At 40.5% G+C, this 19188-nt stretch overlaps 1 protein-coding gene across 4 annotated transcripts in view; it reads left to right on the forward strand.

Moving 5' to 3' along the window:
* The window catches only part of chl1a (cell adhesion molecule L1-like a), a 50090-nt gene that overhangs the window by 30265 nt on the left and 637 nt on the right, over positions 1-19188 (forward strand). For 3 of the 4 annotated variants that reach the window (XM_083920036.1, XM_083920034.1, XM_083920037.1), the window contains exons 18-25: positions 164-234; positions 336-558; positions 1974-2089; positions 3172-3376; positions 4079-4201; positions 5779-5961; positions 13888-14067; positions 15312-15384. In XM_083920036.1, the coding sequence (XP_083776162.1) occupies positions 164-234; positions 336-558; positions 1974-2089; positions 3172-3376; positions 4079-4201; positions 5779-5961; positions 13888-14067; positions 15312-15384 (1174 nt within the window). The remainder of the gene's footprint in view (positions 1-163; positions 235-335; positions 559-1973; positions 2090-3171; positions 3377-4078; positions 4202-5778; positions 5962-13887; positions 14068-15311; positions 15385-19188) is intronic. The other variant, XM_083920035.1, reaches the window with a different exon arrangement.

The following is a 19188-nucleotide window of genomic DNA, read 5'->3' on the forward strand; positions in this document are numbered from 1 at the left end:
AAAGTCCCCAAGTATTAGCTCCAGCACATGCTGGTACTTAATTATAGCTCCGATTTGAATATGCTTATGTGTGAAATGAGGATACTTGGATTATTACTAAAATTTTTACATGAATTATTATTATTATTTAGTATCTTTAGTATTGTACACATTTTCCTCAAAGCTCCTGATAGGAACCCAGAAAACATCAAAATTCAAGGCCATCTTCCTCATCAGATGGACATTAGCTGGGAGGTAAGAGTAAGAACAGACCTATCTATAAGACTATACACTAGAAACCAGTATGAAAGCATTTTTCAATATTTCAAAGTCATCAGTGCCCTTTCCTGTTGTAGCCGCTGTTGCCTATCGAACACAATGGCCCAGGCCTCGAGTATAAGGTGAGCTACAGGAAATTGGAGGTGGAAGATGTCTGGAGGGAGCATCTGGTCAAAAGACACTCCTTTGTCGTGAGGAACACGTCCACTTATGTCCCCTACGAGATCAAAATTCAGAGCAGGAACAGCCACGGCTGGGGACCGGATCCTAAAGTTGTCACTGGTTACTCTGGAGAAGATAGTGAGTTACATACTTAATACTTCCTCTAATGTATGTATTCATGTCAGTCATATATTTATCTTGAGTTCTGCTGTTTCATTAATACACACTAACGCGCTTAACTAGCACTTATAAGTGTAACTTTTTGTGTTATCCTATCCCACCCTGTCTTCAGTCTTCTCTTGGCACTGTCTGCGGGAAAATGTGTCAGGTTAAGTTCTTTCCTTTTTTCCTTTTGCCCCTGGTTTTTACCCCCATGCAGGTGTGCAGTAGTGAGTTTTCCTATCCTCTGAAAAAATAAAAATAAATAAAAACACCGTTGCAAAATCCAGCAGGTGGCACATAACCTTTGTAGAACAGAGGGATGTTAAATTTCCACTTCTGTCTCAGAAGCTGTGGGAGCTTTGACACATCACAACACACTTTTTGCTGTAGGCCTCTTAAAGCACAATGTCTGCTTCTCTCTCTAGTGTCTGCTGTGCTCCTATCCCTTACTACTCCCAGTTCAGTAATATGTAGAGCAGAAAATATTAAGAGCAATTTAATTTCATGTTTGGTGTTTTATTTGTCCCTACTGAAAAAAAATTAAATAATAATAATAAAAAAGAGCCTAATTTGGTGTCCAGCTGATTATGGATTTGGTACACATTTATGCTAAGCATCACTGTCTTCATTTACCAACGTAATCTGCAATAGACCATTTCTGCACTAAACCAAAAGAACGACCTGTCTAGTCTTTATCTATATATTTATACTCACCGAGTGTTGCCTTGAAGTCTTGACGGAAGCATTGTTTTTGTTGCATGCCTCCCCAGTGAACAGAGAATCAAAAATTGGAGAATAGTCTTGATGCATCAACGGAAATGGAACGGAAATGGAGGCCACGAAACAACAGCAAAACGAAGAAAAACAAACACTTTTATATAAACAGTCTCACAGACTTGCATGGACAAGTAGTGTGCCCGTGCGTTCGTCTTTAACGAGTAGCAAGTGTTGTAAATTGTAAAATTTTGGCAAAGATGCATGTGTTTTGGAAGTACTAAGAATAGGACTGGATAGACGAGACATTGCTTATACTGCATGAGTTATGTGAGAGTTCTTAAATGTATGTTTTGCTATTGTTAAACACTGACCCCTATTTCTTCAAAGCATCAAGACTTTTCTCTGTTTTTGGAATTCTCCGTTCACACAAGCATGCAACAGAAGATATCTCTTTATTCAAGGCAATGCTCTGTGTGTAAGTGATATACAAATGGGCATTTTGAGGGGGAAGATTGTGCCTCAGACCATTGAATAAGACTTGCTTACTGTATCTGCAAGCATTTTTTTCAGTTTATTTTCTGTCTTTATACATTTTTTATGGTAGAGTTTCTGCAGGGGTAGCCTGTTGTTTGCAGTACATCTGTGTACCTGACCTTCCTCTATGTGTTCTTCAGTTCCGACTGCAGCACCACGGGATGTAGCAGTGGAGGTGATCAACACCACTGTTCTGAGAGTTAGCTGGACCCCGGCTCCACCTAACACAGTGAGAGGTCATTTGGGGGGCTACGATGTAAGTCGACACGGCCCTGAAACCTGATTTCTTTTAGTCTGTGTTGTATAACTGAAGGCTTTTAATGCCAACAGAGGAATGCTAGAAATTTTCAATAAACAATAAACAATTGTATTAAAGGTCTCATTATAATAGATATTTCAGGTCTTTACCTCTTCACCTGGCTTCAGTTGAACCAAAAACAGCTCCACAGGACAGAGACACCACTCACTCACTGTCTTTTATAAGTGTCATTTCAGCCAATACTTTAAGAGCAAATGCTATAATAGGCAGGATATGGCTGAGAGAAAAAAGTTCATCATGTGATTTTACAAACAAGATTTTTCTTGTCTTCTTTTACGTGCTATATCCCAATTGTCTTAGACTCAGCCCTGAAATAAATATTTATATATATTTTTATATTTATAAGCTTCCATAGTAGTGTGACTTTGTAATGGGAATTATCTAGTTGAAAGTGAGATTGCAACACATTGACATTGCTTGTAAAGCGTAAAACACATTGTTTTCTAAAAATAAAGGTATACATCATATGTTTGACAAATGTATATCTGGTAGTGTAATAATAATAGAAACATTTTTGTTTTTCACTACCTGTATTTCAAACTCACCTTATGGCTCTTTTCTGAATCGTTGCGGTGTGAAAGGATTTTTCATTAGTCGGCTAAGAAACAGCAGTGCACCACCACCACCACCTTATGAACTCAACGATGTGATACCTGCATGTGCTCACAGAGGCACCTCAGCTTTGAGGTGAAGTCTCGTCATTTTAAGTATGTAGGCGTTACAGTAGTTAACAGAGTGACAATGACAACATGATTGTGCAAAGTAGCGACTGTCACACACCATCACTTGAGGTGATTGGTAACAAAAGCAACCTCTCAGACTCACAGTTCTTATATGATGTCTAATTTCAGATAGCTGTCTCATTAAAGGGGAAACCAAGCATTAATTGCTACTCCTCAACATTTACTATTTCATTTTTCTGTCTAACACTGTCACACTTTCTCTTGCCTCCCTTCTCACTGTGGTCTCTGTTCAGACTTGTTCCTCATCACAATTTTCTATTAACTTCCCTCTCACAGGTTCACTGGTTGAGGAAACGAAGTTTGCTGAATCCCAACAAGATTTTAGATGAGCGTCGGTCCCTGTCTTTTTCTGGGAAAAGGACTCATGCCATCGTGCCGGGTCTCCAACCTTTCTCCGAGTACAGACTCACTGTCAATGTTTTCAACAAAAAGGGGAATGGGCCCAACAGTGACCCTGTCACCTTCAATACTCCAGAGGGAGGTGAGGTGATGCAAACATACAGCACACATATCGATGCTCCTCACACACTTATAGATACAAACCAATTACAAAATACACTAAACTTGCAGAAAATACAGCAATGACATGGTAATGTGATTTTAACAGAAGCACATGAAAGGTAGGTGGGAAACACAAACACAAACAAAAAACATTTACAAAGTCATACATTCCGGATTTTTCAATGAGGAAGAAGCATTACATGTAATGAATAAATAAATAAAATTTGCTAATTGAATATTGAAATAAAATATAATTAAAGTATTTTTTATATTTCAAAGCATGTCTGAAATAAAAACAATTAATACAACACAATATGTAGCTTAAAGACCAGGAGACAAAAAAAATTGTTATGAAAATATTTAACACTTATGTAAAAGGTTGTTCAATATTACAACCCTGTGAAATGACCATGCTGCTCAAAACATTCATATGCTATATCAGTGTGTTTTTCATCTCTTTAACAAATAAGTAAAGGTAAAAGGAATCTTAAAGCACTGACTAAATATCAAGCATAAAACAACATTTTTACATGAGAGAGAGAAATCTTAATTTATTTAGACATGACTGAATAAAACACTAAAACAGACTGGCGCTTGATGTAATGTTTAACCACAGCCAAATAAGCTGCTACAGTAACATGTTTGTACAATAGATGCATTAACATCACTGTCATTTTCATAGTTCCTGAGCAAATACCGATCCTGACAGCCTCCAACGCCCAGAAAGACTCCATTTTACTGGTATGGGGCCCACCGCTGGAGGCTAACGGCATCCTCATTGGTTATCTCCTGCGGTACCACCTCAGTATGTACACAGACAATGTTGTTGGACTAATTACTCATTGACATACACAGTGTAGACCTTTGATCCTATGTGAGGTTTTTCATTAATAGAATTCTCATTGCTGTAGCTCGGTGCTTTGTAGTGTGAGGCGCTGTGGGTGAAGCGTAAGCAGGAGTGTAGCTGCAGTGTGTAGTTGAGAAAAGACACACAGGGAGGGAGCGCAGAGTGGGTGGATCTGAAATACGGCTTATCTTTGAGTCTACAGATTGAATGTACTTTTGATAAACCTGAAAACATACTACAGTGTACACAGTGATCTACTCTTCTTTCCTCTCATCTCCTGTGTTATCATACAAGACACTAGGTTGCACTGTTTAACACTGAACGCTCCACAGTGGTCTGCAACAGCTCAGTTGTGCAGGCCACTTCAGACAGTTTCTTATCTTGTATCCTCCTGTTCTGCAGGTTCTTTTCCAAAGTACTGTTTGTGCCTTTTATCAATTTTCTTTGGCATTTATCACTCAGAAGCCAAAATGAAGAAAAAAAAAGCTTGAGAACAGTCAGGGTGAAGAAGTGAGTGAGGAACTTTTATTACACCCTCTGTGTTTTCAAAGCCTACACTCTCACTGGCTGACATTTCTGAAATCTTTTGTGTAAAATGTGAAGGCAGAGACAGCCCTTTGCCGCCTCCACCAGCACCCACGGAGTCTGGCCAGCTCCTCAATACACTCTCCTTTCTGCTTTTTCCCGTATCAGATGTCAGACTTTACTCAGGTTTTCACACACACTGCAGTCCGTGGGTGTTGCAGGTGCTTTGGTTGAACTGATTCACCATTTAACTTAGTTTAGTTTTCTTTTAATTCTATGATGACATGCAGCATATGCACAATGAGTCAGTGAATACTCCTGTGTTCACACAAACACAGGCAATATCCAGTTTTCTGTGCTGCAGCCATCGTCTTTCTGGTCATCACAGGCTTGACTTATATTTGGCTCTCACCTGCATTTCAACTTTGCCACAGTAATGACAACAATGTGGGGGTTTCTACAGTTGACGCACATACTGGTTCTCTGATCTATATTGCAAGTTTGGTAATACATAATGCTGCTTGTGATTGCTACTCCTCTGATTTCTTTGTACTGCTTTCTGCCTAATGTTTATTCTTTCCCTTTTTCTTCCTTCTGCTTTTGTCCCACCTGTTCTGTGTTCTTTCTGCTTTCTTTCTGCCTCCATCATATCTGCTTCATTTCATCCTACTGTATTCTTTCTCTTTATTCCTCCTCCTCCTCTTTTCATCCTTTGCCACTTGTTTACACTCAAGAGGAGCTATCTACTCCTTTCATCTCCTTTCCTCTTTCTTCATAATGTATTCCTCCTCAGCCCACCTGTCACGGCATATATCTGCTATATTCACTTTCTGCATGGACTAGCATGACATCTCTTCATCTTCCCCCTCCCTCAACCATTGGCCCTCATTATAGCTGTGTCCCATTAACATACAACATGAGCCAATGTTGATGACTTTTTCTATGTGTATCCGTCGTATACTCACTTATGCCTCGTGAACTGACCTGACATCTTTCTCCTTCTTCTATAGTTAATGAGACCACACTGGAGGTGGTTGATTCCCAGGAGAAGAACATCACTGGGGCTGACACCACCCAGTGGCAGCTTCAGAGCTTAGAGTGGGGAAGCCTCTACCGCTTCCACCTTAGTGCCTGCACTAATGCAGGCTGTGGACCTTCGCTGGCCCAGGAGAGCAGCACTGTTTCTCAAGCAGGTGAGTGGATGAAATCAGTGTACCTGTTGTGATAATGTGGGTAAGAAGCAAGCACCTGTGTGGGTTTGGGTATGAAAGCTCCACCACTTTTTGAAGTAACCTATTAACATGGTAGTTACATTGTAATAATTCATAAAAAGCACTGATTTATAGCAATGATATATTGTACTATATCATCAATGAAAAAAACTGTTTAGTCATGGTACTAATAAGCCTTTGGAAAAAGATGTATAATGTCTTCTGTGGCTCTGGAGGACAGTTTGTCAAGTCTGTGAAAATAACCTGCTTCTTTAGGTTTTCACAATGATAAAAAGCAATTTCAATTGTGCCCTTCACACAAATAAAGTGCTTTACAATATTAAGAGACAAAGAGGATAGAAGGAAGAAAATAGCACAAAAACAAGCACAAAGTAATTAATGGAACAATGGAATACGCACAATAACACCAGGATTAGTTATTAGATATGATACTACAGTAATAGAGATGGGAACTAACTGAAATAGCTAAATTATGTTTCATACTTTTTTAAATGCTCTGTAAGATTACCTCCCTAATATCCCTGTGAATGCTTTTCCACAGTTTGCATATCAGAAGGTTCAGCAGAAAGTCTACAGTTTAGGCCGGTATACTGAACCATTTAAATCTTTATATAAAATCTCAAGGACTTTCTTTTAGACAATTTCTGAAAGATACAAGGAGCCAGCATAGCCCATCTAAAACTAGAGTGCTGTACTTCCTCTTTATAGTTTTGTTTTGAAGTCTAGCAGCAGAATTGTGAATATTTTTTCTCCTCTAAATACCCTTTTAAAGAAGACCAGGGAAAAGTTAAAATAGTGTGCTTGAGATGAATGCTTGAATTGGCTTTGTGGCGTCTTGCTAGCTTAGAGAGTATCCCTGCAGTATTTCTCACAGTGCCCGAGATGTTGGCTTATACATAAACTATGGTCTCTCTGCTGTTGTGCGATTTTAAAGCTTAGTTGGATTCCAAGACACAGGGAAGTACTACTTCTGATTCAATCTGGGGAACCAGAGATGTAAGATTCTTGGAGGTATCTCTTTAGCCTCGAGGTTGTTGGTGTTTTTTTAGCCGTAGATTTTATTCATCTAGTTTTTGATTGCAGAAACACAACGTGAGAGTAAGATTATGGCATTTTGTTAATTTGGTTTAAAATGCACTACTTTTGGACTTGGACATTTATATATAGTCTTTCTACCTTACGCTTGACAATTAGCTCCTCATTCACACATTCATACACAGATGGTGGGGGAGCTGTCATGTAAGATACTGGCACAACAGCCTAATGACCTACCCATCAGGAACAGCTTGGGGTTCAGTGTCTTGCTCAAGAACACTGCGCCATGTCGATAGGAAGATAGAACTACCAACCTTGTGATTAAAGGAAGTCCCACTCTATCTTCTGAGCCACAGCCACCACTGAAATGGTCATGTTCATGAATCGTGTGTCATCTGCATAGCCGTGAAAATTACTATTCCACACATTTTGAAGACTACACCTAAAGGAGGCTTGAAAACATAGAAGACAGGGCAGGGGATAAAGGCAACTTTCCAGTGTTACAACAAAAGAAATGTTTCTTCCTCAACGGCATAAATACAAAAAAAAATGTAATTGCTGTCAAGATGTAAAATGTCCTCCCCCCTTTCCTAGCTTTTAAGAGGGAGGTTTGGGTTTCTAACTAATGACAACTTTTATTGTTCACGGTTCCTTAGAACAACAGCCTAATGGCAGCACAAAAGATGTCAGTCTCATGTTTATGATTTTAAGGACATTATCTCTGACACCATTAAAAACAAAGTCAACACGAACAGTTGTTGTAGTTGAATCAAGACAGCACATGCGGGATTTACTTTCACACTTACAGGGCTTTCAACAACAAACAAAAAATAGCCCTATGAATCAGAGTCAGCTTTAATGGTCGAGTATTACACTTACTCCAGTTTGTTGTTTCTGTCAATGTACATATAGACAGAGATAGACTAAGCTATCTAAGACAAAGACAGAAAGCAGAACAAAGATCGACATTAACATTTGCCTGCCATGTACAGATCAATTTAAGTTTAATAAAAGTGTGTACATACACATAAATACAATAGTGCAATGGTGCAGAGTGTAAATTGTGCTGGAATACAATATAGAGTGATAAATATAATACTGTAGGCTGCTTATATACATGAGGCAGGTTGATTTGGCAGCATTTACATATACATATACAGTAAATGTTTTGACAGGTACTTTGTATACAGAATGTATTTATTTACCGCTATAATAATATGTAGTTAACTCGAAAAGTGGATGCTTGGATTTACAGGTTTATTGCACAGGGATTGTTCCCGACACTATGCACTGGTATTAAAGCTGAAGTCTGTAACTTTGGGGACAGTAGACCGGTCAGCTGTTAGGCAGGGCTTACTTTTAGCTTGGTTTGATCAACGTTTTACAGCTAGTACACTAAAATTTGTTTTCGAAAAGTCTTTATGCAAGAAATTCGCTATTCAGTAAGAGAATCTTGATTAATATTTTATCCGCACCACGGAGCTTAACAGTTTCATTGGAGCTCATGAGCAGCATTGACACTGCGTCGTTGTGCGGTGGAATCTTTCAGAAGCCAAGCAGCAGTTTCGATGTCCATGACTTTTTCACAGATTGTCCGTCTCATAGTGCTGTCAGGAGATAGTGACAATTTCAGCAAAACAAAATACTGAAAGTTACAGACTTCAGCAGAAACTATTTCTGTGTGTTTAATTTTGTGTGTACAGTGTTCTGTAGTGCATACTAGAGGGAAGACGTTGGAACAGGTTCTGTTTGGTCTGTGAAGGGTCCAGTGATGCTTCCTGCCTGTGTCCTGACTCTGGAGGAGTATAAGTCATGGATGGTGGGCAGGCTGGTACTGATGATTCTTTCTGCATTCCTCACTGTCCGTTGCACTGTCCTGTTTGGTGGCTTATCCAAACCGCACAAAGATGGCCGAACAGAAACTTATTGCACTGTTGATTTGTATCAGCAGCTTTTGAAACAGGTTGAACTTCCTGAGTTGGCACAGGCAGTACATCCTCTTCTGGGCCTTTTTCCTGATGGTCTGGATGTTGGAAGTCAACTTCAGATCTTGAGAGATAGTGGATCCCAGAAACCTGAAGGATTAAGCAGCGGACGCAGCGTGGTTCAGTATGGTGATGGGCAGCAGTGTTGGTGGACTTTTCCTAAAGTCTACTGCCATCTCCAGAGTTTTTGAGAGCATTCAGATCTAGGTTGTTTGTCCAGCTGTCTAGGAGGATGGAGGATGAAGAAGTGAACACAGGAATTCTTAAGTCTAGAAAGTGAATGTCAGAGGTTCGAACAAGTTTTAACAGCTGATAGAGCTCATAGAGAACAGTACTGCAAAACTTCCACTGTTCTCTCTGATAATTCAAGAAAAATTGTCTCTCAGTGCATACAGCTTCATAATAAGGCGTCGTGGCATCTTTATAAATTAAACATGGACTTAAAGTTCAGTTAACAGTGGCTCTACATGATCTCTTCAGCACTCAAATGGAGTTGATAAATCATGCTGATGTTCTGCCCTGTAATGACCTTGAGTATTCATCAGGTTGTTGTTAAGGGTGTCATCCGTTTCTCCCACAGGCTCGGTCTCACTGAGCGAATTAATGAGCTTATAAGCTCAGAGAACAAAACACCATCAGCCACACTGTCCACTTTGAGACACTACATGAAAATCCATGTTATAACATGAATTGATTAAAGCTAATATGTGTCAAATTTGATGTTGTAATAGCATATAGCAATAGTAATAATAGCATCTATTTAAGTAATTCTAATGGCACAGGCTTTTTAAGACAAACCTGGTCTAAATTGTATTAATATTATAATTATAATTGTGTATTTTGATGTGTGTGTTGCTTTCAGCATATGTTTTTATGACCAATGGCTTCAATTTGTATCTTACATAAAGCAAAGTCATGTCTGTCTGTTTTGGTTTAGCTCTTTGTTAACACTTAATTTATCGCTGAATTAACAGCCAATCGGGCTAGTCGACTGACAGTAAGTGTCACTATTAAATTAAGCTGCACTTGGCAGGTTTTTATTTCAGCTCTCTTAGTACTTGATAAATAGAGGAAATGTATTGCTAGAACAGTTAAAAGTTCTTGGAAAACTCCTCCTTCCATTACTTGGCGAAAAATATGAATGCATGAGGAAAATATGTTTCCATTATCTCTAATTTTTTTTGATAAAAGTTATTCATTCCTCTCTGGCTTTTATGTTTCCTTTGAGAGGTACTGCATCTTGTATAGATGTCCAGCCTGAGAGCCATTAGAAGCATTGTTTGTAAATATGGTTGAGTAGGAGCTCGGCGGGGAGATAAAATGGTTCTGTTTTGGAGCGCTGTCCTCGGGGCAGGTTAGTCACAATGCAGCAGGGCAGATTTATGGATGCCAATAGCATGGAGCAGGGGCACTATGAATTTAGAGTCGTTGATGGAGAGTAATGAAGTGACAGTAAGAGAAATGAATGCATGTGGGTAAGTGTGCCCTGTGAAGTGCTCCTTAGATTTCACCTTTGTGACTGTATGAGCTTTTAATGCTTTTCGGCATTTGTTGGGATAAATGGTAGCTTAAAATTATCTGGACAAACAGACTGACATACCAGAACAAAAATGCAGCCATGGAGGTATTAGCAGATGGGTGTCCACGTGTCAACGTTTAAAAGGCTTAGAGAGTGGCTAAAGTAAGAGAGAGGAAAAAAAACACAGAGGGATGGGGTGAAGCATCTGTGAGAAAGAATGGCAGGGGGAACAATGGGAGAACAGCCACTAACCATAGCAGAAGACTGTGACAGACAGAGAAAAATATCTATTTTTCTCCATCAGGTCTCATGAGATAACAAAGAAGCAGACATAAAGCAGAGTGCAAACATGACAAAAAGCACAGTGGAGCATATACCTCTCAAGTCACATAAAAATAACCAGCTTCTCTGGGGATTCAATTATTTGCTCCCTGGCACAGCATTTGACCCAAGTTGTTATCTCTGACGTAGTTGCTAATGGTTTGAAATTAAAATTTGGAAACGTTTAGTCATGGAAACATTATTAATGGCCGGCTTCATTTTTGAAGCGGTCACTACAGGATTCAGCAGTCAGTGCGGAATAGTCTGTGTTGGTGTACAGCTGTGTGGATAATTAGCGACAGTTCATCAGAAAAATTCCAACATAGTGAAAGACATCCCACAACATAATCCAAAACCAATAACGGTCATTCAATATGCACTTATCAAATTCAGATTATTCAGATCCAAAAAGTGTTTACTTGTCATCTTATGTTTAAGTACAGTGCATATCCGATATAATACACTACAGATTTATTGAATCGTACATTTGGCAGTCAGTATGCAAAAAAATATGACTTCAAGCTACTACAATCAATATTTGCAACTTTTCTTTTGTAGCACAATTTCCACCAAAAGAACAAATCTGTTTTCAATTATTTGTGTGTGTCACGGGCATCAGTTAAACTGTGATTTTGATTTTGAAACTGACAGGAATTTGGACTCCCACCCCCAATATTTGGAATAATAATGTCAGTTTTGAGTGGTGGCAACAATCAGGCAACTGACATCTATTGAATACACTGCATTTGTTATTCAATACACACTACATACTCAATTCCTGCTTATAATTAGTAAGTACTGGTAAATGGGAGGACAAAGTCTATGGTGATATTTTGTCTCCATTGTGCCCTCTGGTAGAGCACCTCTCCATCAGTCACTACCACACCATGAACAAACAGATTTTCTCATGCAGGCATCCACCTGCGTGTGGTTTTATTTTTGAGGATGCACCACCCACATATCTGTGTGTGTGTGTGTGTGTGTGTGTGTGTGTGTGTGTGTGTGTGTGTGTGTGTGTGTGTGTGTGTGTGTGTGTGTGTGTGTGTGTGTGTGTGTGTGTGTGTGTGTGTTTGTGTGTGTCTGCGCACATGTGTTCGTGTTTGTGCCTGGTCTATAAACCTTAAAGCTGGCTTTCCATATATTTGTAATCTTCTGCTGTATTTCATTTTCTTTTTATCCCTCTGAAGATTTGTCCCTGACTCCAGCTGTGGCCCCTGTTCAGAGCAGTATGTATCACTGCCTGCAGCTACCGCTGCAGCTAGCTAACATAGAAGTAGTGGTAGAAATACACAATTTTGTAGGTGTGTTTTTGTAGCAAGTAGCTGGTCTTAGCCTCAGTAAAGGTTTGTCCTTCATAGCTGTACAGGTATAGTTTAGGAACAAGGAACTTCTCTTTTGTTGTAATATGTCGGCCCAACTCCTACTGCAGATGCGTTGCAGTTTAGTTGCAGTTGCACTGTACTTGCGTAGTTACTTCTATTCATCTAGGTTTCCCAGTTAATCTAACACTCCTGCCTTCATGTAGTCTATAGAGCTCGCTTGTTGCACAATGTCGAGTATTAGATCCGGAAGCACTGCAGCAGGAATCTAACATCTGAGGCTTCTCTTTCATTTCAGGCCACAACTGCTCTCTCTTCTTTCCCAGCTCTCTCCCAGCCACTTCTATTCATCCTCCTTTAGGTATAGCGCACACTCACGCATGTACAGCCAATGATATCCCCTGTGATCTCATCTTGATGTTCCTTCAACTTTCAACTAACAATATGATTGCAGACATGGAGCCATTCCAGTCTATTCTGATATTCACTCATGGTGGGGGAGGAGTCAGGAAATGCAGCTTTGCTTAAGAGAGAGTGAAGACTAGATGTCATTCCCGCCCACGATCTCTATATCTACCCTTTATGAGCCAAAATCCAGCTCCACTCAATTAAGTCTTGGGCCCAGCACTGCCTTTTGAACTGTCATCTTGAAGAGTTTCTGCCAGCTGAACTGTTCTCAAGCTGCAGGGGAACCTATTTGCCTCTGCTAATCCTCTTTTCCTGCCTTCTTTCTCCTTTTTTCCTCTGCCTGGTTGTGTTTTCCTTTCCTCCTCTTTCTTCTCTCTTTATCAGTTCCAGCCCTGTTGAACATAAGCTCTTATGTGAGTGACACCTTTGCCAAAATCAGCTGGACTGCCAGAGAAGAGCAGCAGGACTCAGAGCTTTATGTGGCTTATATGAATAACCGTAAGCTGCTTTTCCTGTCCCCGCCTTGCTAAACATTGATAGGAATTTTAGGTGGCATCATGTGTAGGTTCAACTGGTTTAATGCAAACATCTAAAAATATATTTTAAGCTTGCTTCCATCATTTCCATGATTGCCTCAACTTGTATTTAAAGTTATATTTTATACAAAAAATAAATTTCTACTATTTATTACGTGGCAATAGCTCACTCTTCATTTTCCATTGCATGAATGCTAATACAGACTTGCTGCTTGTGCACTTCTTGTGCTTGGCTGTGCAGGTGATGGTAACTGGCGGATTTCAGAGGCTGTAAATGCTTCTCAAAGTTTCCACATAATTGATGGGCTCAAACCTGGGACAGTGTACACTGTGCGCCTCATGGCCAAGAGGCTGCTTGATAACGCTAGCATTTTCGAAGACGTTATCCAGACTCGAGTCAAAGGTGAGAGGAGAGAAAGGCGTCGCAGTCAATAGAGTTTATTGAGTTGAGTTCTAACCTGCCATAAGCGTACAAGCAAATCCTTGACAAATTGATATCGACTGTGGTGAATGTGTGAGTTTATTTATTTTTCTTGCATCATTTGTTTTTCTTTCTATCTGATATTCACTCAGAAGAGATAGAGTGTTATAGCTGAAGGGAATGTGAGTCAAATACGATGTGAGAACATCCTCTCAAACTAGAATCCATCAAGTTCTTCTGTTTTCCTTCAAAGATAAAGTTGTATGAGGAGCGCTTGAGGGGACTGTCATACTCTAATAGACCAGCGTGTATATCCTCAGCTTTGTCTCTCTTTTGTTCACAGGTGCTGAGGGTCAGCAGACTGACTTTTCCACCCAGGGCTGGTTCATTGGGACCATGTGTGCTGTGGCACTCCTCACCCTTGTTGCGCTCATGGCCTGCTTTGTACGGAGAAACAAAGGTGGCAAGTATGCAGGTACGCCGCCGCCGACCCAGCGACGAGACATTTTCTCCATGGAAAAAGGTCAGTTAGACTTTGACCAGGGTTGGGTCCCTCTGTTGTCCATGTTTCAGAAAGTGAACCAAAATTCAACTCAGGAAATGTGCAGTACATGTAGGAGATATCAGTCTGACTTGGTTATAAGCAGTTTAATTTTCTCTAGAATCTTTAAACATAACCAGTTTTGCGGGTTGATGCTTTGATTTGACTTTTGATATCATTTTGGTTCACCTCCTGAAATAATGACAATGTGCAACAGGCTTGAACCCTGACCTCCAACCCGCTTGGAAATGCATTATACATGCATGTCTGACAACTATGCATGTTATCCCTGCCAAGCCCAATATCCTAAGCCCAAAATGAACTGTCCACAAGATGCATGCGGCTACCATAGCTTGCTTTTCTGCATTGTGAAATAATTTGTTTGGCCCTGATAATTCTGCTCGGTACCTCTGATTACAAACCTTGTCAAGCCAGAGGAGTGGGAACCAGCTGGCTTTGCTCCACACCTCCCCACCCCCTCACCTGTGCAGACCTCCTGGCTCTTGTTGCTGTGCCTTGTATCAGAGCCAAATTCAGTCTCACAATGGTTTCTACCTGCACAGTGTCTCCCCACTCAGTTTCTCTCCTCTCAACCGGCTTTCCCATCTTCTCCCCACCACTCAACCTCTTTGCCTGCAGTAGCTTTTGACATGAAGCACTGAATATTTTATCAGCTCCTTTGGATTCTCTCTTTGCCCATCCAGCTCTTTTCATGAAACCCCTCTTTTGTCTCTCTTGAAAGCAACTGGTATTTTTTAAAGCATATTTGCACAAAGAACTGCTGTGTAGCACTTTAGGCAGACAAACAGAAGAGAGGCTTTCAGTGTACAGACTTGATATAATGTTTACTCAGTCATATTTAGTTCTTCTCAAAAGCTTTTCGGTTCTAACATTTGAATTTCACCTTGTATATACACTCAAGTGATGTAAAATTTCAGATAATTTATTCTTGTATATCTACCAAGCATTAGTGTTGAGTTTGTTGTCGCTCTCGTTTGCAGAAATGAGCTGACATAAAACCACTGATGTTGATTAAAACTAATGAAAGACAGATGCTGTTTGAGTTATTTTCCTTTGGAAACCATTAAAGACACAATCCCTTATAGTTATTTGAATTTGAAGCATTACAAATGATTTAGTTTTCCCAATAGCACAAGTAATATGTAATACGGTCTATAGGGAGAGTACTGCTCTAACATTGAAATGTCTGTCCACTCCCCCTGCAGTGAAAGAGAAGGAGGACCTCCACCCTGACACAGAGTCACACGGAATGAATGATGACACCTTCTGTGAATACAGGTGGGCTGTTCTCCTGCTCTGCAGAGCGCTGCAGTGCCAAAGTGTACTGAGGAAATTACTTTTTTTTTTTATATGTAGTTGAAGGGAATTCTGTAGTAGCAATATTAATCTAACAACCATATGTTAAATATTTTCCATCTGGAAACCCAGTTGTCATTTGTTACAGTAATGCTTTTCTCTCCCATTCCAAAAGCAAACCATGCATTCATGAGCTTTACCAGGATCAGCCAAGAAGCCATTGCTCACGTCATTTAATGGGCTAGGTAATCACATGGTGTAGTTAAGAGCAGTGGGTAACAAAAACATGTTCTTTGCTCTCCTTTAGTTGGAATTATGTGCTTTTATATTGTTGTCAGATTCTCATCTGAGTGTGTGAGTAAGCTTGCTCCTGTAGGCATCAGTAGCTTATTTTGTCTGTTACTGTGTGTGCGTCTATCTATACATCTCTCTCTCTCTCTCTCTCTCTCTCTCTCTCTCTCTCTCTCTCTCTCTCTCTCTCTCTCTCTCTCTATATATATATATATATATATATATATATATATATTATATATATATATTTACTTTCATTCATATATATATATATATATGAATGAAAGTAAAACATGAAATACTACCGTTAAAGCCAAATTAACATATTTATTTATATCTCCCTGTCAGGCCCTTGGATGTGGTCAGAATCATTTTTTCTAGCTGCTTGCATTTTGAGATCATATTTAATGTTGAATGTCTGATGTTTCGAATACTTAATAATCCATCCATTTTCAACCACTTGTCCCCATCGGGGTCGTGGGGGGGCTGGCGCCGATCCCAGCTGACATCGGGCATAAAGCGGGGTACACCCTGGACAGTACCAGTCTATCGCAGGGCACATAGAGATGAACAGAGACAGACAACTATTCACACTCACATTCACACCTATGGGCAATTTAGAGTCATCAATTGACCTAACACATGCATGTCTTTGGACTGTGGGAGGAAGCAGAAGAACTCGGAGAAAACCTACGCAGACACAGAGAACATGCAAACTCCAAACAGAAGGCCCCCCTCTCGCTGTGAGGCGACAGTGCTAACCACCACTTCACCGTGTCGCCCACACTTAATAATCTAGTTCTGTAATATAATTACAAAAAAGTTGTCTATTCCGTCATTTCAGACGATACGTTGACAAAATTGATAAAAGGTGAACTTTGACATGTACGTTTAGTTACTAGTAAGTTAAGTACTTACTAACCCTATTGTCTGCATTATGTTTCTGGTGGTCTGGGCTGGAGCTCGCACCTAAACAGGAAACTTGTACTTAAATACAGCAGTTTCAGGGGCTTTACTTCAAGTGAGTAGTATGAAGGAGCTAAAAGATTGGTGGTAGTGAGACCTCACTTTGCAAAACATTTCTTAGACAACAGCTGTACTGCTATTCATTATTTAAGCTCTTATATCAGCTGCCTCCTGAACCTATTAAGGTTATGTTTTAAGCAACTCCAATGTATAAGTAAACAGGCATTAACTAAGCATGGCAAATGGGTGAGAAAACCGAGTCTTTAAGCCTGAAGCAGACAGCCGTTCTACTTTATAATAGCTGTTGAATTTCCATTGTTTGCATTGTTTAGCTGCTACGGTGACAGTTTAGGGAAAATGGCTGAATCCTATTTTTCTTGACAGCACTGCAGCAACTGTGTGACAATGGCGTGTCTGTCTGTGCACACACACAACACAAATCACCCAAAATAGCCTCTTCTGTCCACTTTGATTCTGCTCGTCATCACATTATTAAGAGCGTGATTACTCACAACTGTGTGGTTGCTGCCAGTTGCATTCCTGTGATTCTTGCCAAGATTATAATTGCGTTGCACAGGAAATAATGCATTGTCTACGGCCCTGTTTATAGATTTCATAAGTGTGTTTTTATTGTCCCACAGGGCCGTTGATCAATACCAGTGACTTAATGATTGCTGTGCAAATACTAAGGGCGCTTTCAAAATGTTGTTTTCTCTGACGTTTAAAACTGATGGAAAGCACGCAATTTTACTGTCCAAATGAATACACAAAATATTATTTATTTTTGCTCTGATACCAAGTTCACATAAGAGCTCCTGAGGAAGAAGAAGCTAAGCTAATATAAGTTTGTGAGTTGATGCAACTACCTGTTTAGGATGCCTCTCATGGTTGGTTTCATGAGGCTGTTCTAACTATTGTCCCCCCAGAGTGCCCTTAGCCCAACTATGATGTTGTTTTCCTGGCTTTAGAGCTGGATTCAGAGCTCTCTTGTGCCCTTTGAATATCTGACAGCAATAGACCACCCACTGCCACGTGTCTGGGGAGCTGACAAGTGGTAATTATGCTTCAGACGATGTCTCTTTGGAGACATGCCTTTGCTACCTTGCCCCTCTGTCCATTGCAAGAACAGCAGGTGTCATGGCTGTTGTAGGCTACCAACAGTGTGATTTTTTCCACAGCTAGTGTATCAGTATTTTGTTCTGTATTGTCTTCTTTTATCTTATCTTAGCGCTTCCCGCCATGTTCATGTGCAATTAGGGAAATGGCAGTAGCTGTGGAGAGAGCTTTCCTCCACCTTTAAACTAAAAGAAATAAAAAGAGGGGAAGGAAAAAAAAATCCCATTCATCTGACATTTCTGTTCTGTTTCCAGACCAAGTCAGCATGGGTCAATGGCGAGACAAATTTAATTACCTTCTGCCAGGTGATGTGGCTCCATCTCACACCTGTTTGTGAGGCTTAAGGAAAGCCTTTTTAAGGAAAGCCAAGACTGAGCTGAATACCGACCAGGGTCCTGAATGAGAACTGGGGCTCCAAAGCCCTTGGCCCCAATTTTATCAACGTATTCAAAGGCACTGTGGGCGGGCTGCGGCAGCTATGACATTCCACTGGTCTTAGATAACAACCACTTATCTTCAGCGCTCTAGAGTCGGCAGGGAAAGAAGGTTTGATAAGAGCTGAAATGCGGACCTTATGTGGCTTGCATGGTAAACGGCCTTATGAAATAGGATAGATAAGATTGGTTATTAAAAAATCCCTGTGAAGGATACCCGATTTGTAAACTTAGCTTGAACCACGTCTCTGCACGAAAGGGCTGTTCCAAATGTCGAGCTTGTATTTGACACAGGTGTCAACTATAGGACGCCTCAAATGGCGCTATCATATACCAGGCACCTGAGAGTAGTCTCAGAACGCAGACGCTCTGTGTTATGAATACTAAACCAAAGACGAGAGAGAGAAGTGTTGCCAAACATGGATGGTCTAGGGAATTAGAAAAAGAGAACAGGGAGGAAAAATATCCACAGTGTTTTGAGGTGACCCTGCGTCTTTTAGTGAGACACCTGCAAGTTGGCCGGTTGCCCGGCCTTAAATTGGCATCTAATCTCCTCGGCCCGCGTGTGGGCCCCTCGGGAATACCAGGAATGACAGGCTGTTTGTCTGGGATTGCATATGCCCCACCCCTTCGCTCCCTTTCTTGATCTCAGCCCCCACCTCACCCCAAACACACACACACACACACACACACATACACACACCGCCCACTCTTCTTCTTTCTCACTGCACTCTGGCAATTTCCATCCCTGGTTCTAAAGAGATTTGAAATTGCCTTTGGTCTTGAAGCCTTGGCAATTAGCAATTAGTGAAGTGATTGCAGCAAGCCCTCCCTGCCTCCCTTGTGCTCCCTTTCCTGCTGAGCAGCCGCTGCATCCACCCCTGCCTATCATCCATAGTGATGTATTGAAACCCCAAGAATTTACTTTGTGACTTAGAGCCTGTGTGTGTACGTATGTTAGTGCAGCCTAGCATTTAAC

Source organism: Echiichthys vipera, assembly GCF_963691815.1.
Source record: "Echiichthys vipera genome assembly, chromosome: 9".
Taxonomy (NCBI): domain Eukaryota; kingdom Metazoa; phylum Chordata; class Actinopteri; order Perciformes; family Trachinidae; genus Echiichthys; species Echiichthys vipera.